At 40.3% G+C, this 24,408-nt stretch overlaps 1 protein-coding gene across 1 annotated transcript in view; it reads right to left on the bottom strand.

Moving 5' to 3' along the window:
* Window positions 1-6,924: 6,924 nt before the first annotated feature.
* Window positions 6,925-24,408, bottom strand: part of kirrel3l (kirre like nephrin family adhesion molecule 3, like) — a 51,743-nt gene continuing 34,259 nt past the window's right edge. The window contains exons 4-15 of the mRNA XM_058414442.1: window positions 23,362-23,519; window positions 21,582-21,732; window positions 21,372-21,477; window positions 20,916-21,064; window positions 20,423-20,550; window positions 18,198-18,324; window positions 16,935-17,035; window positions 15,665-15,863; window positions 11,853-11,960; window positions 11,320-11,429; window positions 10,879-10,968; window positions 6,925-8,878 (exon numbers count right to left, since the gene is read on the bottom strand). Of these exons, the coding sequence (XP_058270425.1) occupies window positions 8,396-8,878; window positions 10,879-10,968; window positions 11,320-11,429; window positions 11,853-11,960; window positions 15,665-15,863; window positions 16,935-17,035; window positions 18,198-18,324; window positions 20,423-20,550; window positions 20,916-21,064; window positions 21,372-21,477; window positions 21,582-21,732; window positions 23,362-23,519 (1,910 nt within the window). The 3' untranslated portion in view covers window positions 6,925-8,395. The remainder of the gene's footprint in view (window positions 8,879-10,878; window positions 10,969-11,319; window positions 11,430-11,852; window positions 11,961-15,664; window positions 15,864-16,934; window positions 17,036-18,197; window positions 18,325-20,422; window positions 20,551-20,915; window positions 21,065-21,371; window positions 21,478-21,581; window positions 21,733-23,361; window positions 23,520-24,408) is intronic.

The raw sequence follows: 24,408 nt of genomic DNA, 5'->3' as shown, positions 1-24,408 counted from the left end.
CTTTTATGACTCTTATAATGTGCTGTACTGTGTTTTTTTTTCTTCTTCTTTTATGTCTGCTTTTAAGTGTTATATAAACTTTATCTGTCCAATATCAGTGCACTAGTTTTATATCTAATGAATATTACAAGACTTTTAAAAGTTCCTGAATCTACTGACCAGCCTTTACTGTTATAGTACTAGCTGATAAGATGCCGTATTATATATTTTTATTAACCGTTTCATTTTTTTTTTTTCATAGTTAGAAATGAAACCATTACTACTTCTACCGCTAATATAATTAAGATGTTATGCTTCCCATGTTGATTCACACTACACAGTGCTTTTCACCTGGAGGTATCACAGACAATTTTATATTATAATTAATAGAATTTAATGTCAAACATCCAGCAAGGTCTGATTTTAAAAAATAAGATGTAATGCACTTGAGGGCATGCTGTTATAGGAAAATGGTCAATGATGTGGTGGCTACATGAAATGGAGGTACTGTTACTCTGCATTTTGTGAGCCTCTTGTCCTACATAGGGTCGAGGGGAGCCTGGAGTCTGTCCCAGGGAACACAGGGCACACATTTACGGCATTTGCAGACACCCTTATCCAAAGCAACTTGGATTTATCTCATTTCTATCCATCCATCCATACCTGGCACACCACACCTGTTCACACACTATATGGATAGTTTCTTCAATGCATGTCTCGAACGGGGGAGGAAACTGGAAACCTGCGAAGCACACCGAGAACAGGCAAACTCCATGCATATAGGGTGGGAATCGAACCCCCAACCCTTGAGTTTTGAGTCAAACCTGCTACCTTCTAAGCCCCTGTTACTATTCAAAATGCTTATTATTTCCCCGTAATTATAGTATACCCAGTTATATTTATTTAAGTTATTTTATATATATATATATATATGTGTGTGTATATATATATATATGTATATATATGTATGTATATATATATATGTATATATATATGTATATATATATATATATATATATATATATATATATATATATATATATATATATATAATGTGTGTATATATATAATGTGTGTATATATATATAATGTGTATATATATAAACAAATGTGTTACCGGCCTAGACCTAGCCTAACATTAAAATTACAGCTATTTTAGATTTCCTTATCATTCCATACAATCATACACCATCAACACCCTGTCTAACACCTCATACAATAAAAATAAATGACATCCAGTAACGGAGAGCTCCTTCCCTTTCAGCTTGTATTTACAACTGAATTTGTCGTAAATTGTCCAATTCGTCAGGCTGTCAGGAGATTTCTTAGTTTTTGCTGTGTAGAAAAGCCTTTTAAACATTTACTGTTCTCAGTAGTTACCTGAAGTTATCAGACTTCATCTTATTAAGTAGGATGCATTCTGTCTTCAGGAAATAAATGTGGAGGTGGCAGTTACAGATGAAGCATGGTGTGTGGTGAGTAACTCTGGTAGTATCTGTATTATTCACCTGAAAGTTGAATAGTTGGTTTGAAAGTTTGGTTTAAAATCTCAGGACTACCAGGAGGACAGTTTTTCTTTGACTAAAGTAAATTTGCTTTCTGTAGCCTGAACAAACAAACAAAAAAACACTGAACTTCTCAATTAGTGCTACTAACACTATATCGAAATGTAATGAGTTAGTATTTTTGTACTTCGTTTTTATTGTGTTTTTGTGTTATTTTTTTTATATTTAATTCATTCATTCGTTTGTTTGTTTTATTTTATTTTTTAAAATGTTTTTTTGCTTGAAAGCCTGAAATGAGGTCTCTGGTTTCATTCTATCCATAAAATCCATCGGTAATACACCACTCGTGATTTTTTTTAAGCTTTTACGTGCCTTGAAAAAGATGGCTGCTAAAGAGATGCTAAATGGGACTACACTGGTTGTCAGGGACAATAAACGGCATCACATCGAACAGGAAAACTCATCTACAACATCCTTGTTGTGTTTATACTAATAACTGCAACTTTCCATTAGTTTAGAATCATCCACAAAAGCACAGTGGATCCCTTATCAGGTTTTTTAAATGAAGATTGCCTTTCCTGATGCAACCCTCCCAATTTAACTGGGTTTGTGACCGGCACTGAGAAATAACTCTTCAGTGGCTGGGTTAGTTACCTGCCTGCAATAATTAGAGCGTGGGATCCTGCCGCTGGACCACCAGGAGGCATCATAAACAAAATATGTAAAAATCTTGAACTGTTGTTAGCCACAGATCGTTCAGATTTTCCGAGGATGGCCTACCAAATACCTCATCTGTACAGCACTCTATCTGGAAATCATATCATAAAATCATAAAACATTTTTTGATCATTTAACTGAAGTAATATTTAAGCTGGAAAGTCTCTTATCAGCTAGCAGTTTAGCATCTTGCTTACCTTAGCCTGTGTTTCACAAATCTAGCTTATCAGACCTAGCTGGAATTAAAGCATAACCTTGAGATCTCTCTGACAGAAATGTCATTGAAAGCAACTCACAGTGGGGGGAGTAAAAAAATTTCTATTCACTGTGAAGATTAAATTGATGGTAGAAAACGGCAAGTCAATACACACTCTAGACGATTTAAGACTTGCTGAATAAAATGTCTGCTAAGGAAATAATTCTGTTAGGGAATAACTTGGGATGATTAGCAAGAAAAAAAATTGCAAAAGCTGCATTATTTTTAATCCCATTAAATTCTGGGTCTGTGATCACTTCTAGAGAGCTAAACCAGTGTTTATTTATCTCTGAGTTCCTTTTGAGGGCGTTGTCATTAGACCATGTCTCCGGTTCAAACTGCTTTTAGAATATTAGCAATAACACCAGTGAGACTTTTAGACTTAAGGCTACAAGCCAATATACACCAAACCCAACATCTCTGACTTCTCTGTCCCTGGACACGAACCGATGGCTATTTCCCTCCTTTTATACACCTGACCTAATAATGACACTTTCTAAACCATTAAGAAATGTTACATACTGCAGCTTTAAACTCCTAACCTGAGAGTCATGCCATACATAAATCTTTTATAGTTCTGTTGCTTCTGAAGGTGAAGGTGACAAAGGAGAAAAAACAAAAACCTTAGTGATCACGGTTCAGCTTTTAATTAAAATTATAATGAGCAGAATGTTCCAATTAAACAAAAGAAAAGGATCGATATCTATTAAATGTTACATGATGGCGAGATGGAATGGTGCGCTCTGGTTTTAAGCTTGGTGAGTGAACATCTTTTAAAATTGATTAAGTCTGTGTGACCGCGTGAACTGCAGGAAGGCAGGGAAATGAAGAAAGCTACTGCACATTTTAAGCAACTTTTTAAATAGCGTCAAGGCTCTAGTAAATGTGGATTAATATACACTGTAGAGCCAAGTTTGTGGACATCTGACCCTCAATCCATGTGAAGATCTTCCTCAATCAGTTGCCTCAAACGTCAGAGCTCACAGTTGTATTTTACTGGAATGAACAAGTCCAAACCTTTTGGTGTTTCGTCAAGGTTGAAGTGGACAAACCCGAGTACCCTGTACAGAGCCCTGACACTGACTCTGACTCAACCCCAATGGTATGAACTGGAACACCGACTGCACTCCAGACCTCCTCACTTCTTACATCAGTGTCTGATCTCACTAATGCTCTCGTAACTGAATGAACACAAATCCCCACAGAAATGCGCCGACATCTAGTGGAAATCCTTCTTAGAAGAATGGTTGTTATTCTAAAATTGGGAATGGGATGCTTATATGGGTGTGATAATCTGGTGCACACACATTTCTGGTCATATATTTTGTATAGTTTTTGTCCTCTAGGTGTATAAGGTTGTCTGATCATATATGAAGCAAAAAAAACAACAACATTTGTTACTGTGAACAGAAATAGAAAATAATTAAATTCATTAAAAAATGTTCACAAAAATATATTATAATTAAATTAAATAAAAAAAATATATATTAAATTCACAAAAATATATTATAAATAAATATTATTTTCTTTATTGAAATAAACATAAAAGAAAATAAAAAAAAATATTTAATTACCTATTTACTTTGGTGATAAACACTGAATGCTGTATAGTATATATAACAGGACAAAAATTTCCTTCTGCTGAAGGCCACGCCCCCTTTGGGATTAAATTGGAATAGTGATTATGGGTGTTAATACATAGAGCGTGAAACAGATAATGGCTTTGCATTACATCCATAATAAATACATTTGTGTATTTCCCAGTATAGCATTATAAAATCCTTCCACATATTATCAGCAAAATGTGACTTTTTCTCCTTTTAGGCATCACATCTCATGCAATTTTAAAGCTTCCAGCATCACAGGAGGCCTCCAAGAGCTTAGCATACGTACCATAGAAGGAAAGGTTTAGTCTTCTTGATGGACGGTTTGGTCATCTCTATTGTTGACCCACTGTACACCTTTTATAAACACCTGCTTATTAGTGTAAAACATTGTTCCTGTATCCGCTGCCAGCATATAAATATTTATGTCATACCTCTGCCTGTGCCTCTGCCCTTCAGCCGCTTGGGTATGCTTTACTTGTAGACTTAAACCATTGACTTGTAGATCTAATGTCAGTGTTTGTGTTGTGTATTTGATGATGTTGACCTGCACAACACCTAACATCGTCCATCACTTATCATAAGCATTCTATATATATATATATATTATTATATATTATACTATTACATATCCATTCTGTACTGTGTTTCTGGATTGCCTGGCTTAATGTGCTTCAGAATGAAATATGAATCAGTTGCAAGTGTGGTCTAGCATCATTTTTCACTTGCTAAATGCTGACTGTTGCTTGGTGTCAATCTCAGTCTCCACTGAAAAGCTCAGAGTTGTTGGATTAATTAGATCTAAGAGCATGAGCGAGAAGGGAGACGTTATTAAATAATGGCTGCGCTCCAATCTGTAGACTTGTCTTCCAGCTACAGAGCTCAGTGAGAGTGTAAACCAAAGCAGTCCAAGGATGCCACTTTCTATGTTTCGATTCAGTTCATTTGTAGGTATTTAGAGCTTTTATCCGTGAACATCATCACAGAGGAACTTCATGGGATATTGCGCTTATCCTCTGAAGGGTCACTGGTAGCCTTGAGTCTGGCCCCAGGGACTTGGGGCACAAGCCAGGGAAGAGAGTGGACAGTGTGGCAACTCATCTCAGGGCACATTCACATACACACACACACACACACACACACACACTCACACTCATTCCTATTCACTTTCTACAGACAATTTAGAGATGCCATTCAGCCTACAACACATGTCAGGGAGAAAATCAGAGTATCCAGAGGAAACCCAGGGATAGCAAGCAAACACCACACACAGGGCAAAGACAGGAATCAAGCCACCAACCCTGGATGTGATAGCTTGGTGATTAAGATGTTGGACTACTGATCAAAAGGTTGTGAGTTTGAATCCCATGGCCATTGAGCCAGGCCCTTAACCCCAATTGCTCTGTTGTACAGAAATGTAAGTTGCTCTTGGTAAGAGCATCTGCCAAATGCTAGAAATGTAAATATGTGAGCAAACATGCTAATCAATAAACCACCATGCTTAAGGATGCCTGATCATGACACTCCCACTTTTACCATAATACTGGAGGCACACATGTCAAGAATGTCTTTGAATGAAATTCCTTATAAATTCCTTGCCTTTTAGAATACCATACATGCATGTGTAATGGCCAGGTCTCCACAGAATTTATTCCACATAATTTACTTTTTAGCCCCTGCTTCTGTTGTCTTATGTAGCTCTGTGTCTTTTATACAACACCATAATCCTAGAGGAACGTTATTTCATTCCACTATGTCCTGCATCAGTTATATGTGGTTGAAATGACAAGAAGAGCTTCTTGACTTGACTAGAAATGTTTTACTGCTGAACGTTGTGTTCTGATTAGCCAGGAGGTGTTGATTAACAGCAGCTCAGACAGTAGTACTAACTTTATTTCATTGGTTTTGGTGTTCATTGAATGCATTTGTAACGTGTTATCGTTTCTATAGTAACACTTAGAGGAGAGATGGTGAACGAGAGAGAGAGAGAGAGAGAGCAAGTCTGACAGAGAGAGAGCTAGAGAGAGAGAGGTAACTGTTTATAGCTGCTATAATGTAAGTCAAAACTAACTTGTCTTATAGATAGTTCTATAACAAACATAACAAATGAATAAAAGGCTTGATCTTCTGCTGTGTAATTAAAACACTTAGCGTTGCTAAATTACAGTGTTACAAGAAATACACTTAATCATACAGAAAACTTTGCTGTCATTTGCTGATGATTTAGTAAAACAGTGGCATTGTATTCTGGGTTTTCAGAGTCCAATCATCAGTTAGTTTGACATATTTTAAGTGTGTAACGTTTTCCCGATGACAGCTGCTCACGTATTTGGGTAAGTAACTAGCTAAATAGGCTGCTATCTATGTAAGTAACTAGCTAGTCGAATTAGATGCATGACCACTTGCCTTATTTGTAAAATTAAGGTGATTAAACATAACTTCAACACTCCAGATTTTCCGGAGTTCAATCTGAAGCATAAGTGTGTAAATTTACACAATGACAGCTGCTCATTTATTCAGTTAGGCAAGTAGCTAGCTAGTTGATTTGGCGGCATGACTATGTTTGTAAAATAAAGCTGATTAAACGCCATTTTAACACTCCTGTCTAATTTCCCAGAGTCCAATCATCATTTAGTTTATCTTGTAAAAGCTTTAAGAAATGACAGCTGCTTGTTTATTTAAGTAGCTAGCTAATTTAATTAGAGGCACTTATAACATGCAGGTGATCATTTTGACATTCAGTCCAGATTTCAGGAGTCCAATCATCATTTAGTTTTCCTCATTTATTTAAATCTTCAGCAACTGATAACAAGCTGAAAACACACTCCACTCCAGCTTTTTTTTTTTTTTTTTTTATTTGAAATGGTTTTATTTAAATATAAATATGTGTACAAAGTTACAAGCAACAATAGCTCATTTTAGCAAGTAAGACCTCAATGCATAATCTTAAAAAAAGAAAAAAAAAAAAGTGTCTAAAAGAAACGCAACCCCAAGAACGATGAAGAACTCAAGCTTACGGGGAGAAAAAGTGAACTAAAATAATACGCTGTGTTAAAATCAAATCAAATCAAATTAGATATATATTTATAAGCATTCATAATATAAATGTACTTTACAGTTGAGCAGCTTACACACTGTACATTAAGGCTTATATAAAGTAGAAAAATAAAGACAAGCAATGTGTTTTTTCGGCACAGTTCACTTTGTGAATTTACTTCTTCTTTTTTTTTTTCTTGCCCAATGGAAATCACTCAGGCCCGAAGAAAAGAAATGGCAGTACGGGAACCCGGTCATCGGGATAACCACGATCCAATGGCATCAGGTGCAGTAAAGCAATGTCTCACACAAGGAATGGACATGGAAAGAAACGCTCGATACGTTCACATAGACACGTCATCTGCATGCAACAGACAAGAGGAGAGGGCTCAACCCCGAATTTTTACACTCGTTTATCAGGAGCATTGTGTTCTACCTTTAGATCGTGTGTAAACATGGCGGAGATACTTTGATTGTGTCATTTCGGATAGAACGGCTCGCGCCGCACTTTCTTTAGTAAAGAAATCACAGTCGCTAAACTATTACTGCATGTTGATTTTCGCAGTTTCAGATTGCCACCAGCCTCTCAATACACCCCAGGCACCTTTTTATTTGCACCCCAAAACTAGTAACATGCCATTTTGGGGTGCAAAATAAGCCTCTTGTGTCTGGGTTGCATCTTCATTAGGGCTTCATCTCTCTTTGTTCAGCTAATCAGAGAAAACTATACCTCTTTCTTTCAGGAAGTCTGTGAAGGGTTTTTTTTTTTTTTTTTGTCAGTAGATTTCATAAAAAGAGGCATAATTTATCATTTCCACCAGTTTGTCTCAGTTTATCTGTGAATTCCTGTTGTAGTTCAGTCAACGACACACAAAATGTGCTTACGATTCCTTCAGCATGCCAGCACGAGACTTTTTTTTTTCTTTTTCTTTTTTTTTTTTGATTGTGGTCCAGCATAAGATCATTAGCTTCTCATTTACAAAAGTTAGTTCATTTGATCCGTCTATGACTCCTATCACAGACCGCTCGGAGACGCTGAAGCGTCCTGACGTGCCCGTCTCCATAATAAGTGAGATTACAAAAGAATGGCATTCATTCACCAGAAGTTCAGCTAGTAGACAAAGCTAAACGCGATTAAATTAGCTTAGACAATCCAGAGGTGACTCGGAAATGGGAGTTGTCCCGCAGTTCTCCTTTCTCCGAAAGCTCAAGAAGGATAATCCGATTCTGACTCCCAATGCGCACTTAAGATTGAGGGGAAAAGTCCTTCATGGATCAAACGTCTGCAAGTCTGGCGCTCACACGTGAGTCTGCATGCGCTGCTGGGACGGCCGTCCGTAGTCGGACTGCTGCGAGGACGCGTAGGAGAAGCGGGACGACCCGGACACCTTACTCGCTTGATCTGTTTGCTCAAAAGTGTCCACTTTGTCGTAGGAGGCGGGTTTGACGTAGCTGGTGAAGGCGCGGCTGTAGTTATTGGGCAGGTACAGAGGGTCCTGTGGGTACATTGTGGGAGTCGTTTGCTGTTGCGGCTGCGGTTGTTGTTGCTGTTGTTGAGGTTGCTGCTCGTAGGTGGTGCGGGTAGCCGGGGTGGTGGCATAGCGGTTGGAGAAGTCGTAGACACGTGGCTGGGTGGTGCTCTGGCTGTACAAAGGGCCTGGAGAAGGAAGCTGGCACGGTGTATAGACGGGACGTGAGGTCGGGACAAACTCAGAAAAGCCAGTGCGTGCCACGTGGCGGTCATCGTGACCCCGGACGTTATAGTAGCCGTTAGTGGGGTCCTGGGTGGAGAGAAAAGATAACATGAATATATCCATCAATCCTTCACCATTGATCCTTTAAAATTCAATGCAATTTTATTTGTACAGCACTTTTAATAGTAGACATTGTCTCAAAGCAGCTTCACAGAAATATAAAAATATAGAATAAAAATGACAGTTTTAAATTATATTCATATTTATTTCTAACGATTAATGAATAATTGCCCTTTTACCGCAACTACATTTTCGTATTCATTAAAAAACTCCGTCATGCTTTTTATCTATTTATTATTACATTTGTACATGTACAACATCCATAAAACGTGTGTACTTAATCAAACAGCTTCACTGACACTGGAGACTCCTTCCATAAATATTAAATGAAAATCTCTTTACAGAGAAACCCCCACAGTGTAAAATTCTATTACATTATTTTCCCTTATAGAAATAGCTGTATATTACAGTTTATGTGTGCATGAATATAAACCTGTGAGTTGAAGTCTGTGAACTGTCAGTGCCGCTGTTCTCCAAAACGATTCCTAAACAAATCTACTAATGTAGTAACATAATACTTGAATATATTTATACATCTTTATTTTTAGTACCAAATGCATAATTTGTGCATTATGTAGAGCCCATGGGCTTGTGAAACAGGACATATGGGACTTTGTGCAAGCAAAGTGCTAGTAAAGCTGCAGAAGGTGAGTTATTCAGGGAGGTTTCTGGGATTATTGCGACTTTTTTTTGCGACTGTGGGAAACTTGCTAATTGACTTAATTGCAAGCGCAGGATTTTTACATTTTCAGTTCCTCCAGGAGCTTTTTTTTTGTGATTGTTGTGGCCAAAAGTGCTTGATTTTGCAGCAGTGTTTTGCAAAACTTGCAACTTACGTATTTTTTGTTAAAATTGCAAGCACAGGATTCTTCTTTTAAACTCCTACCAGTAAAGTGAACACACATGTAATGACTTTTTGCGATATCTGTACTCGAGACTCGAATAAGGCTTTGACTGAATGAGTGTTTTGATGATGTCACGTCTCTGTAGAAAATCTTATTGAATTGCAAACTTTTCTTGATTTTGTGTTCATTTCTGAGATCACAGAATTTCTAAAATCCTAGAAGGACTGATGCACACCCGAGGGCTTGCTGGTATAAGGAATTGATCACCAGCGAGGAGGTATGATGTGGCTTGACACCAAGAAGAATTACTGTTACCCTCCTGATCATTGTCAGAGTTACAGTTATGGACAAATTAATCAGCACATCCTGACCAATCGGAATTGAGAATCTTTCTCCACTTCAGTGCATGTGGAGAGCTGAGTGAGAAAATCTGATCCTTTCCAGCCTGGGAATCGAGTTCCTCTGTTAATAAATGACGAGATTAGTATTTCCCTGATCATTTATTGCCTTTTGATGAGCATGTCTGCTGTGCTGGGAATCATCTAGCACTCAGATATGATCTGGTCAGTGGTGGTCCTGTGGTGATTATGCCATTCGCTGATGGACAGTCCAATTGTGTGTAAGTTGTGTACCTAGATATATTTTAACATATTAAAGTTCTAGAGTGGTGCACATTTCAACAGCAATGATCCTCAATCAGATGACTGTTAACATCTACGCTCATGCAATTTTGGAACCCCACAGAGCGAGTATATTAGATTCTGAAAGATCTCCGAATAATAAAATAATAAAATATCGTCTGGTTTTGCCTCCTACAGCTTCAGAAGCACTTTTGCTCTTTTGTGCGGTGTCCTGTTTCGAAAGAAAAGTGTAAAATCTTGTATCGGACTGTGTATCAGTGAATGTGAATGTCTCCATCCTCCATGTTTGTGTAGGTGTGTTTTGTCGGCTCGCATCGCTGAACATAGCAACGCAATGCAAACCTACACGATTCTCTGGTTTTATGTAGCATTCCTTTCCATATAGTCCGTACAATTATATTGAAGCGACAAAAACAACAGATACGTTTGGCACCCAAGTAGTCAGCCATGTTGCTAATAAAAGTGTTTATAAGAAACTTACCTTAATATCTGATCTTTCATCATCCTCTTCCTCCAGAAGATCGCTGTGCTCCGTGCGTGATGTCCCAGGAGACTCGCTGCTGTTAGGAGCCTGATAGAAATCAAACACACACAGGTTGGTTACACACTGCTATACACACACACACACATACACACACACCCTGCTGCAAGCCAGCTGAGCTCTCATTAGGATGCTCATACTGTGAGTGTACCCAAGCATAAAGTGTTCAAACAGCTCGAATGCTTAAAAATACCATATTAGGTTCAAGTTTGTGTACTTCCATGAGCTTGGAGTATTTTCTTTCTAGCACAGACAGAAACCGAGGAACATCTTTGGTCAATTTTGTCCCAGACAATCCAAATCAACTATTTTTTTGTATGTACTTATATGTATATCTTATGTACATTTAATGTATTTAATGCACAGCTTCAATGTTCTCACCATGGGCTCCTTCACATCCTCCTCATCATCGTTCCCACGGGTTGCGTTGTGGTCACTGTGCACTATCTGTACACGGATGTCACTCTTGGATAGGCGTGTCCCTTTTTTACCTATGAGAGAGAGAGAGAGAGAGAGAGAGAGAGAGAAGGGAAGTGAAGTGATGATCAATATATTTACTGGTTGTTCAACTTTCTACATTTTAATTCTTTTTACGTTAGCTTCTTTCATCGTCAGGTGACATTTTCCCACGTGTGCACCAATCACCTGTACTTAATTTGCCATAATACAAAACTGGTAGCCAAGCTGCCACTCCTGGAGCCTTAAGCAAGACCCCTAACCCTCAATTGCTCAGTTGTATAAAAATATCAGTTGCTCTGGATAAGGGTGTCTGCTAAATGCCAGAAATATAAATGTCCTATTCAGTTCGTATTGATTTTTTCCCCCATAATGATTAATATTTTAAATATTTTTTGTCATTTTAATATTGGACACAAATCTATAAATCGAGTCCAACTCCTGACCCATGTCCTCACCTTTCGCAGCATGGCGGCAGCAGATGGACGCCAGGGTGATGACGCAAACGATGAAAACGCATCCTCCTCCGACAGACGAGCCGATGATGATGAGCAAGGGCAGTGCTTCTGTAACAGAATAAGAAACGCGACGTCAATCATAAGCGCTCGCTCCGAGAAACACGTACGCTGATTGACAGCTGGGTCAGCGTATAAAGCCAACTCTCATTTACAGAACTGCAAAGTCAGTTTATTTCACCAGCTCACCCTTTTAAATCTTAATTGATTTTTGCACTGGGTCTCGTTTCTCTAATGCCAAATCAGCCTCGAGATGCCGGAAAATGTTAAGAATGATTGCGTTTCATTACAGATGCGCCGATGCGACCTCTAGCGAGCCTTGTGCCGTATCCTCAGGAGGATCTGGAGCGAACTGGCCAGTACACTTCAAAACAGTCTGTCTTCCTGTCACTGCTCATAGATGTGCGTATAGAAATTCATCCGGCGTGGCGTTCCCGAGCCTGGAGAATTTTCTTTAATCTCAGCTGGAAGGGGGCTAACCAGGCCTGACGCGTGCTGAGACGCCTGACGCTAATCTAATTAGAGATTGCAGGAGATATAGCGTCGCCCGCTGTATTTCTCCTGAGACACACTTCTTCTGGCTTGATGTAAATTGCAGCCGAGGATCTCGTTTCCACTGTCTCTCACGACTGCCTACTATACTCTCAGCCTTATTTAAACAAACTCAGGCCCCCGGTGCAGGAGGAGCAGCGAGCCGAGGCCCAGCCATGCGGTACGCGGGGACACCCAGCGGCCCCCGAATCAAATTAATCTAGGCTCAAAATCTATATCTGTGTTATGGGGCAGATGTATTCATTAAGCACTCCATCTCCTGATTAAATGATATTGATTTGCCGGAGTATAATTAAGATAAGCGCACTACTAGAGGGCTTTTTTTGTGGATCTGTTGGTGTAGGGCTGACTCTGGAGAAAGGCCTGTCACGAATCAGCCAGGATAAAAGGCGGGGAAAAGGAGCCTCATGGAGCTGGACGTAATAAATGAAACCATTACATTATCTCAGTACACTTGTGTAGCTGTCTGATCACAAAGTTTGGCTCTTCTGCCACTACTGTACTAAATGTCAGAATAATATGGCAGCAGTGGCATCTGATTTTATATGAGGCCAAATCATTTCCATACACACACACACACACCATTCTATCTTTGTGAGGCCCTTTCCCTGACATCAGTATTAACAAATATAACCTCTATAACTAAAAGGAAATTAAGTCTTTCTTAGTTTTTAAAATAAAAGCTGCAGTTTTTGTTAAAAAAAAAATTCTACTAATAGTTTTAAAACTATTTTAAACATTACGTTGCCCTTGTTTTCTCATAAAACCTCACCTCTAGCATCTTCTCCAGTGATTTGCTGAGCATCTCTCTCATTGGTTGTTCAAGTGGTTTCACTATACAATTTATTTATTTTATTATTATTATTATTATTATTATTATTATTATTATTATTATTATTATTATTATTATTATTTTCTTTCTTTCTTTCTTTCTTTCTTTCTTTCTTTCTTTCTTTCTTTCTTTCTTTCTTTCTTTCTTTCTTTCTTTCTTTGCTTATCCATTATCATTTAATTATAATATTATAATAGAATATCTTAATTATTTTGTTTCTTTTTATCATTTTAATTTATTTTATTGTAATTCATTTAATTAATTTAATTTCATTTAATTTTATTTCATTTTATTCTCTGCTCATCTTGTATTACACTCGTATCATCTCAGGGAACTTTTTCCTCACCACTGCTCTTTATAGCTCTATTCCACATCTGGATTTCTAAGAAACTACCTTGTGACAGTGTCACTTGTTGAAAGCGCTACACAAATCTTCATTTTCCGTTCATTCTGCATGAAAGCGACATCCACAGGGGCTTCGTTCACATTGGGGAGCTGTCTTTCTGCTACAGCGCTCACTTTTCTGATTAACGTGATCAGGATGCGTTCAAAGCTCAGCCTCAGGTTAAAAGCCCATGTTAAAGATCTTTGCATCATTTTATCCGCTCTCATCATCTCTACTCTCTTTCAGCACAAGATCAAACAAAATCCTGTCTCGGGTACTAAACAGTATGTCAGAATATTACCACCTATGGTTTCGGAGTTTCTTAACATGTTTTATTACAAATAAGCAGGTTCAGTTTTAAAAAGTCTTAAACCTTTGTCTTTTCATCCTTATTTCTTTCTCCTGGTCTACAAGAACAAATATGTTTGAGTGTAACATTTTTCCATGGCTTAAAGTTCTACTATAATGCTCTGGGAGATTTTCCCACTTATTAATTTGTGATTAATTATGAATATGCATGAGTATGCAAATTAAAATCCCCACAATAAAAAGAGGTCCATGTCCTCCTCTGGCCCCAAGTGCACCCCTCGCCTCACACCATCCTGTTTTGCTTCCACAAAGCTATCATTTAGTTTAAAATCCTATCTTAAGTCTGTTTTTTCTTCCCATTAACACTAATAAAAAGTGAATCAAAAACTGTCACCACCTATGGTTTCTCCTTACTTACTCATTCTCATTCCACTTTCTTACATTTTACTTTTATTACAAATCTGAGCTTCGGTTTAAAAGCGAGTCTTAACATTTTTGCATCTTTTCATCCTCCTTTTAGCAGAACAGAAAATGAAATATAGATCAAAAAACCCCGAACATGATTTAATAAGTCTTTTAATATTTTTAAATATCCTATATATATATATATATATATATATATATATATATATATGTATCTATGTATGTATGTATGTATGTATGTATGTATGTGTGTATGTATGTGTGTGTATATATATTAAACCACTTAAACACACACACACACACTATGTATGTATGTATGTATGTATGTATGTATGTGTGTATATATATATTAAACCACTTAAACACACACACACACTATAAATATATATAATGTATGTGTGTATGTATGTGTGTATATATATATTAAACCACTTAAACACACACACACACACACTATATATATATATATATATATATATATATGTGTGTGTGTGTTTAAGTGGTTTAAGAGCATTTCTACATCTTCACTATAGTATAATTAATGCCAGGGTTAATGAATATGCATGAGGATTCACTTTTTTAAAATAATAATAATAAAAAAAGGCCCCATGCCCTCCTGTGGCCCTGACCGCATCCCCACCTCCCGCTATGATTAAACAATGCTCAGTTTAAAAACCTGTCACAAGACGCACCACGTCCTTTTCTCTTTCAGCCCAATATCACACTAAATCCTGTCTCGCGTACTAAACACTATGTCAGAATATAACCACCTATGTTTTTTTTCCCCTCCTTATCTTAGCTGCCTTCCACTTTCTTCCACTTTTATTACAAAATGAGCAAAGCTGAGCTTCAGTTTAAAAACAAAGTCTTAAAGTCTTTGCATCTTTTAATCCTCATTTTCTTCTTCTTCTTCTTTTTTTAAAAAACCAGAACAGAACGTGAAATAAAGATCAAAAAGGCCTGTTTGAAAGTAACCCTGAACAAGTTTGAAATATAAATGAGACATTTAGTACTTTTGAATATCTAAGAAACTAGTAAAAAAAAAAAAATGGTTAAGGTCCATCTTTATATTCACTTTTATAATTAAGGCAAGGATATATGAATATGCATTAGCATGCAAATTAACCTCGTCCTGCTCACACGTCACTGCTATCACTTTAGCCTCGTTTCCCTTCCCTATTTAGCACAAGTGCAACCCTGATTAAACCACAGACGAATGATCGAGCCGTTCTGTTCTTGTGTTTCTTCCCTCACCTTGTTCTTTGAGCGTGACGAGCACCGCGCCCGTTCCGAAGCGGTTCCACGCAGTGCAGTTGTATCTCAGCTGGAAATCTTGAGCCAGTGTCTCGGACAGGACGAGGGAGGATAGGACGCCGCGGTCGCTGTTCACTGTCTGCACAGAGAAACGGCCCGAGGAACCAGAGGACAAGCTCACGTCCCCGAACGTCCACACCTGAGGACAGACAGCACATAAAGTCAGACTTGCCCTTCTCTACGTGAACATTAAAATCAAGGTTAATGAGTTAATTAAGTGGAGTTATAGCTTTTGCTTATTATTTGGCCCTGTGCTTTGGGCTAAATATCTAAGACTTATAATAATGGACTTTACTGTTGTTTCAGCTCTGCAACATTGTCCGTTTTTATAGATGACTCCACACGACAAAACCACACGTCTGTTTGAGTTACTGAACAACTTGGCATTCTGAGGTGAGTGTGTGATTTATTTTATTGTTCTGTTTTGTTGGAAATTTGGAAATCTTGTACAATGCTGAAAACAAAAGCTCACTTCAGACATGTCTTGCCAGATTGACTACTTTCAGGGAAAAGAGGAAATTGTGTAAAATAGATTTTTTTTGTCAAAGAAACAGGAATTTTTTTTTTCAGAAGATTAAGTGAAGTCAGATCCTCCCTCTCTCTCTCTCTCTCTCTCTCTCTCTCTCTCCATTTTATGCTCAACCTATCAATCCTTGGCCTGTATTTCTCCTTTCACCCTGTGTTTGATTCTCTTTGTTCTTTTTCTCGTTCTTTTCCTTGCTGTATCTGTTTACTCATCCATCATTCATCCTCTTGCAGCTCTCTCTCTCTCTCTCTCTCTCTCTCGCTCTCTGTCTCTCTCTTTCACTCACTCTCTCTCTCTCTTTTTTGCTCTCCTTCTCTCTCTCTCTCTCTCTCTGGAGGTGAACTACAAAAGTGACCTCCTCGTCCAGCCACATCCAACTGTGCTGCATGCTTCTGTGTCTGTGTCTGTATGTGTGTGTGTTGTGTATTACACCCACACACACACACAAAAAGAATCGGACAGCGAGAGAGAAAGAACGCAGAAGAATTTCGCTTTAGATCTTGATAGGAGGTTGAATCCTACCATGTGATATCCACATGGCACACACACCTCACGCCTACACTCACACATATAGGAAGAAAAATTAAACTGACGCCACATGGAGGCATAGCTTGTCAAGGCTGTGTAAATGTAAGATACCTAACAAGCGCACACACACACACACACACGAGGAGAAGAACTCACTATTTTGTCAGGAGGTGGGCTGCTGCCCACCAGACACTCCAGCTTTCCTTTGGCGTGTTTGACAGCCTGCTGTGTAGCCTCAGCCGTGATGATGGGTGGACCTGCAGAGAGAGAGAGAGAGAGAGAGAAGGCAAAAGTTTGTATGAGTCATAACACACAACCACAGCAAATGTGTCTGTGTGTACATGTAGAAAAATATGAACCTCTCTAAATAAAAGTCTCTAGAGATGAAAGTGGGCGTGTCTTCGAGTCTGTGGGTGTGTCCAAATCAGAAAACCCTGTTTGCACTGTCTCATAAGTCAGTGTCTTATCTACAACATTTGCAGGTTTTAAAAGCCAAGATATCTACATTCAGCTCCAGAAATATTGGCACCCTTCATGAAAAATGAGCAAAAATCGTACAACACAGAAGGATATTTTGAGTTGGAAATTGCAACCTGGATTTGGATTTAAACATCCTGGTACTTTAGATAATTCATGCTGTAAGTCTTTATAAATTCCCATCAGTCTTGGATTATATGTAGCAATCCAGGAAGGGATGGAATTTTACCACAAAAACATTGTTACGGTTTATCATGCTTACAGCTTATATGACAAACATCCCAGCGTATAGCTCTGCCCTTTTTGTTTTCTATTGGTTCACAAAACTGAGCTTTGTCCATTCACAGGTCAACAGTCTCCTAGAATATGTTGTGAAGCCAGATCAACTGCTACCAGAAGTAAACACATCTTTCACACTTCTTTCCGCTTCAGTGAGCTGGCTTTCCCACTGGGTGAATTTTATTACTATAAGATCTGACCTCTGAAAAACTGAAGTGTAGTTTCCAGGTGGCTTGAATATCACCATAGCAACTGGGCAAAATGTTTAAAAGTTATACCTCTACACCTGTAGATATTGACACCTCTGCTATCTCCTGGCTAATTTGTGAGCTTATTTGATTTCTAAGAAAGTGTCTTTGAATGCAATTATAAGCCACTTGTTTTCTGTTTACTCTTATGGGTGTGTGTGTGTGTGTTTTGTGTGTATATGTTTGAGGGTGAAAAGGGGGCTGGAAGGAAGCAGAAGTGTGTGTCTGATGAGGCAGATGTTAAATAATGAGTTTGAAAGAGTTTACCAGACTGAAATAGCCGGTACAGAAAATAGGCGTTTCTGACGTCCACATTCATTTGCGCTCTTGAAATAACTTTAATGAGTGGTTTGAGGGCTGATAGATGGACGGAGGTAGATGGAGAGAAGGAGAGAGAGCGAGAGAGAGGCTTTACCATTTACAGTGAGAGTGACGTCTCTCTCAGCCACGCCGATCCTCGGTACGATAGCTTTGCAGGTATAGGTCCCGGCGTCTTCCTGAGTCACGGCCTTTAGGTGCAGTGTGTTGCTGTTGCTAAGCACCTGCCATTCAGAAAGAGCCGGCATTAGCACTGTGATGAGATTAGATTACACACCTCAAGCATTAGTATTCCTTATGGAATATGGAATATGGGCAGGTTCCTTGGGGGAAAAAACCAGGAAGAAGCCATACCTACTTCAAGTGGGCCGACAGGTACAGAGGCCATGCCTACTGTGGCCTATGCACTTGTCAGTCCACATGAAGTAGGTGTGGCCTCTGTCTGCCAGTGTACATGAAGTCGGCATGGCCTCTGTATCTGCCAGTCCAGATAAAGTATGATAGCACTCTGTGTCTGCTGGTCCACATGAAGTAGGTGTAGCCTCTGTGTCTGTCAGTGTACATGAAGTAGACAGTGGACTGGCAGGTGTTGAGGCCACATCTATTTCATGTGGCCTTGCAGACACAGAGGCCATACCTACTCCATTTTGACTGCTGCCATGTCTACGTCATATGGCCTGGCAGACAAAAAGGCCACAACTACTTCATGTGGACTGACCGGTACATAGGCCACACCTACTCAATGTGGACTGACATGCACATAGGCCACCCCAACTCCATGTGGACTGACCTGCGCATAGGCCACACCTACTCCGTGTGGACTGAAAGGCACATAGGATACACCTACTCATGTGGACTGACCTGCGCATAGGCCACACCTACTCCATGTGGACTGACCTGCGCATAGGCCACACCTACTCCATGTGGACTGAAAGGCACCTAGGCCACACCTACTCCATGTGGACTGAAAGGCGCATAGGCCATACCTACTCCATGTGGACTGACCGACGTATAGGCCATACCTACTTCATGAGGACCTGCACAGAGGCCACGCCTACTTCATTGTGGATTGGCAGTCACTCAACTCATGTCTCTTGGGCAAATTATTCGTTCAGCTAAATCTGGGCCAAATCTGCAGCTATGAATCTAAAATAGCTCTCAATGCTATTGTCTAATATTGTTGTAATTATCTACATGCAAAATTCCTCCATTTGGACACTCGTTGCACGAACATTTTTATCCTAACATCATTATTTCCGTCGGATGTGCACGATCCAATTCAGAAAACAAATAGCCTGCTGTTTATTTCAGTGAGCAGCACAGCCCTGCGAGGCAATCGTAGCCATAATCGTCTCCTCACTCTGGAGCTGCTAATACCGAGGGGAGAGCTGTGACTGGAGCTGTAATTTCGCCTGCCGCCGTCTTAATTACAGTCTAAAGCGTGCCGGCCTCAGTCCTTAGAGCCGGCACACTTCTAATTAAAGCTAGCTGCATTTTTCCAGATCAGGCTCGGCTGCTAGCGGGCGCCCTCTCTCACCAGGTGTTCTGGCCTCCGGTGTGTGAGCATCACGCTCCATGCTACCTCGTTAAACCCCATCAGTCATTAACGCCCCCCCCCCACCCCCTGACCCCCCCATCTCATCCCTGCCCAACCCGGCTGCACTCTGATTAATCCGTTTAGAACTCCCCTTGATTTTTCACTCACAGACACTCATCGAATTAGCCAATTAATCCGGATCTAGTGGTGATGAACCAAACACACCCGAGGATGAGATGATCCATCCCTGTGCTTGTACGGGACAGAAAGATAGAGGAGGTGTAGCACCGAAATTAGCCGAGCACTCCACTGCAGCCTCTTTGCCCCCACCCCACCTCCCTTTTTCGCTTTTGTTCCTTGGTTGCTTTCTCGAGCTCTTTGCAAAATCTTATTAGCCGGCATAAGAGTTGTTCCCGGGAGATATTTGGCTGATGTGTGATGCACAGGCTCTACAGCAGGCTCAAAATACCAGTGCTGGCTGACGATCAGCATGTGCACTTCTAAAGACATCGCACTCATGTGCATGGATAATGCCCAAGATAGCAGCGATTTGCTACATGCTCTGTTATGAAACTCATCACCCCATTCTGAAGGGGATCAGCTGCTATTAGCTTAGTGTTTTCTTCTCAGGCTTCTCATCATGAATCGATAAAGACTGTCATCACAGCCCTGTTATTACTCATCAAGCAGATGCACGTCGTTTCAGTGTTAAAAGACCGAACGAACAACGGTTCTCCAAATTTTCCTGACAAAAGTAGGGTGAAATAAGAAGGAGGTATTATTACCACACTGGATCCCTGTTTGGTCCATGCCAGGGTGAGTGGAGGGTTGCCAGTCCAGGCGCAGGTGAACGCTGCATCCATGCCTGTGTCCACCGTCTGTGGTTTAGGCTCTGATAAAAGCCTGGGACCGACTACAGAAAACAAAGACAGAGAGTTGCATTTTAAAAAAACACACACACACACAATTATAGCACAAAGCACGTGTCCCTAATGACAGTGCCTCCTGAGAAGACAGCTTTTGATGCAATCTGCCTGGACGCACATGTGCAGTTAGTGATGCCTGTGCATCATTAAAGCCAAAGTCTGTTCTATTCAAGCTTCATTGCACAGCCTTGACACATCACCGGTGCCAAAAGCTACGTAATTTAGCTTTCAAACCAAGGATGTCGAAGAATGGGAAATAGTTTTATAACCGGAATATTTGATTCAGAAAATGACGTTTGCACAAATCTTTCATGTTAACTGTCACAAGAACGTTTGCTGTGTGTGCACTTACACTGCACGTCCACCAGCGTGCTGACGTTAGTGCTTCCCACAGAGTTGGACACCTCACAGGACACAGGGTCTGTGAAATATGAGTAATCCACCGTCACCTCCAGACTGTCCCCTTTGGCGTCGGGGATGGGGACACCACCTTTAGACCACCTATTGGAGCAGAGACATGAGGATGACTTGAAATAAAAAATGTATTATTCCCAAACACAAAGATGGGACTGGAACTGTTTGCTAACATATGGCTTTCCTCTTAGATGATTATTTTTATTATTAACTGACCTTCATAATTAATCTAGGTCCTAATGAGCAAATCGAAGGTTAATCATATTATACTGACCTTCAGTGTTGATAAGGCATATTAACAACAATCCAAACCCTCTCAGATTTTATACCACTCTGCTCTTATTTTGACACTAATCTGGGATTAGACATGATGTCTATTTATATATTTGTTTACCTGTAGCCTGTGATCTCTGGGCTGGCGGAAGCCGAGCAGATGAACAGCACTTTGGCTCCTTCCATTACAGTCTGAGGCTGGACGGACAGAGTGACCGACGGGGGATCTACAACGCAACACCTCCATGTTACACGCAATTTCAAATGCATTGTGTTGTACTTTTTTTGTGGCTTTACTCCAACCTTACCCAAGATGCGATAGAGCACTTACGTTGAACGTTGATGGTGATGGAAGTCTGGCGTCCGCCTGGGGCTGCTGGGTTTAGGACCCTGCAGGTGTACGTCCGCCCCGAATCACGGTCATCGGGCACCAGAGGTAGAAGGCTGACCGCTGTCTCCCTTTTCCCATCCTCCATCAGAGACTGAAAGAAAAACCGAGGAGATAAATAGTACATATAGAACTACAAAGTCCTCCATGGATGTCGGTTTTACTAAAGGAGGCGTGGCCTTTGTCACAGTGACAGTTGCGATGAGGCTCTTTAAATCTGAGGCATTTTTTTCAATAACCTTTCGATTGCATGAATATTGAACCCCTGGTTACCCCTGGAGTGTATTCTCTATACTTTGTACCAGATTAGCGAGCCCATATAGTATGAAGATTGCGAACACCCCACTCCTGCTGTCTTTACATCACTCTTTAAACGTGAAAGATTCACGATAACCCCATCTATCATTCCAGACATTCCACTCTCTCGTCTATATGGGCTTTAATGCCATCTCCATGAAGCTGTGAGTACGCTCTGCGGTGTTGAGCCGGGATTAGAGCTGGCTTTCCCTCAGCATGGCAGGTGAGCCGGTGTGTTTAATGATGCCATTTTGCTGTGTGCACATTTTTTCCCGGCGAGCCCTCGATCAGCTCTTCCTGCTCCTCATCATCTCTTAAATCTGCTTATTGCGCTCGGCCAGATCGATTCGGCTAAGTGGGGAGAGGAGCGTGAGTTTTGGCAGGGGGCAGCTTTCTGGGTGTGGTGTTAAGACAGCGCAGGGGGATTCTGGGAAACCAGGAGGAGGGGGTGCAGAGGGGAGGGGGGCATTATGGGAAGCTGAGGGGCGGCAAATCGATGCATGAGCCCACTCTGGCAGACACACCTCTGGCTCACTTAGAGCATTTTTGCACTAGATTGAATCGCAACGCTGCTTGTCAACACCCTTTCGCTTCATCCCTCAGTCCCTTATGCATTTTTCCTCCCTCACCTCCTGCTTACTCTTCTCCTCCTTCACTTTTTTGCTTTTCTTTGTCTTTGTTTGTCTCTCTTCGTTCTCCTCCTGTCACTCATCCCTCACTCTGTAGCCCTCTTAAACAAGCATCTTTTGCCTTCTTTCACCTTCTATCTTTTCTCCTGGTGTTGCATCTGTCTCTTTTATCATCTCTCTCTCTCTCTCTCTCTCTCTCTCTCTCTCTCCCTCTTCTCTACTTCCCTGCAGCTCCCGCCCTCTTAAGCGTGCAGTTTAGTGTCGTTTAGCGTGGTCAGAGAGCATGACAAATGTGACACTTTCATGCCCGTTCATGCTCCGCTGAGTTCTCCATTGTGTTTCGGCATTGTCGACGCCGAATTCACCCTCTCTCGCTCGCTTGCTCTTTCTCTCTGTCTCTTTTGCTTGCCTTCTCCCCCTCCCTTTTTCTTGCACTCTCTCTTGCTCAGTGCAGAAACTCTGCTGTATTGGACGCTTATGCCTGTCTGCGCTTCAACATGCTCCATTTATGCTGGAGTGCCAGAACATCGGAGGGGGTGTGTGTGAGACAGAAGGATATTTATAAAGAATAAAAAGGGAAGAAACAGAAGTGGGGGAAGGGCTAAGGAGTCAGGAAGGAGCGAAGATGGAGAGAAGATAGAGCGAGTGCACCCGAATGAGACCTGGAAGCAAAAAGACTAACACTAAAACACTAAAACAGTGATGGAAATGCATTACACAGAATGCAGCAGATAGAACGTGCAGGAGAAAGAACAGCTGAGGAGAAAGAACCATGTCGTGACGGTGTGAACACTCACCTTCGAGTAGATCGCAGTGTGCATGACCTCTCCATCCCTGTACCAGGTGATCTCAGCTGCAGGCTTGGCTCCGGATGCCCTGCATGTCAGGTTATGGGGTGTGTGGGCTTTCAGACGCACCACAGGCCCTCCCTCGACGACAGGGTCCGAAGGTGGCACTGCAAGAACATATCATCATCATCATCATCATCATCATCATCATCACTGTAAATGAACAAGACCGTCAAGTTTTTCAAATACTTCCAAATAAATATTCAGCTTTCCCTTTAATTCAAATGTAGTTGATTATCCAAGCCACATCTGATGCTTAACTGGTAGTATCTGTTATTCTCTATATTCTTTTTATTACTTTTTATAAATTTATTTAATTTTAGTATTTATTATTATTTCTTTTATTCTTCTTCTTTTTCTTATTAATTAATTATTTTTTTTATTTTTATTAAAAGCTGAAACTTTTCCTTTGCGCCACAGACAATTTTATTAAGTGACACATTATCTTGCATTAATGTGACCAAAATTATTTACCAAAAAAAAAAGTTTGCTCATACTAATACAACAATTTATCACCACAAACAAAAACAAAAACATTCACTGTTGTACGCAATGTCATTGCTGGACTCTGGGATATCATCTGTAAAAAAACAAACAAAAAAAAACTGACCCATCACTGTATATGACATGACCCATCACTGTATGACATGAGACTAAAGCCTCTTTAATCTTTTAAAACTGCACTCTGTCAATAAGGAATCTTCCAGAAGCCCCCCTGTCACACATTAGATTTTATCTGCGTCTATAAAAACAGTCCACAAACCTGTTGTGTAGGCTGCTTTGTGTTGTGTGATGTTTAGTGTTATATCAGGGCTCGTGCTGCTGAGGCCTTTTCCCAGCAACGCTGCCGAAACATTCATCACCGGTGGCAGATATTTGACCTATATAGAGCGGGCCGGGCTCAGTAAATGGGCCGCGAGATTGAGTTCGGAGTGGAGGAAGGCTAAGTCTGTGTTTCTGCCCTTTTAACGGAGTCTTACTTTGTTATTACGACTC

This window comes from Hemibagrus wyckioides, linkage group LG17 (genome assembly GCF_019097595.1).
Source record: "Hemibagrus wyckioides isolate EC202008001 linkage group LG17, SWU_Hwy_1.0, whole genome shotgun sequence".
In the NCBI taxonomy this organism is placed as follows: domain Eukaryota; kingdom Metazoa; phylum Chordata; class Actinopteri; order Siluriformes; family Bagridae; genus Hemibagrus; species Hemibagrus wyckioides.
This window is presented reverse-complemented; position numbering and strand designations above follow the sequence as displayed.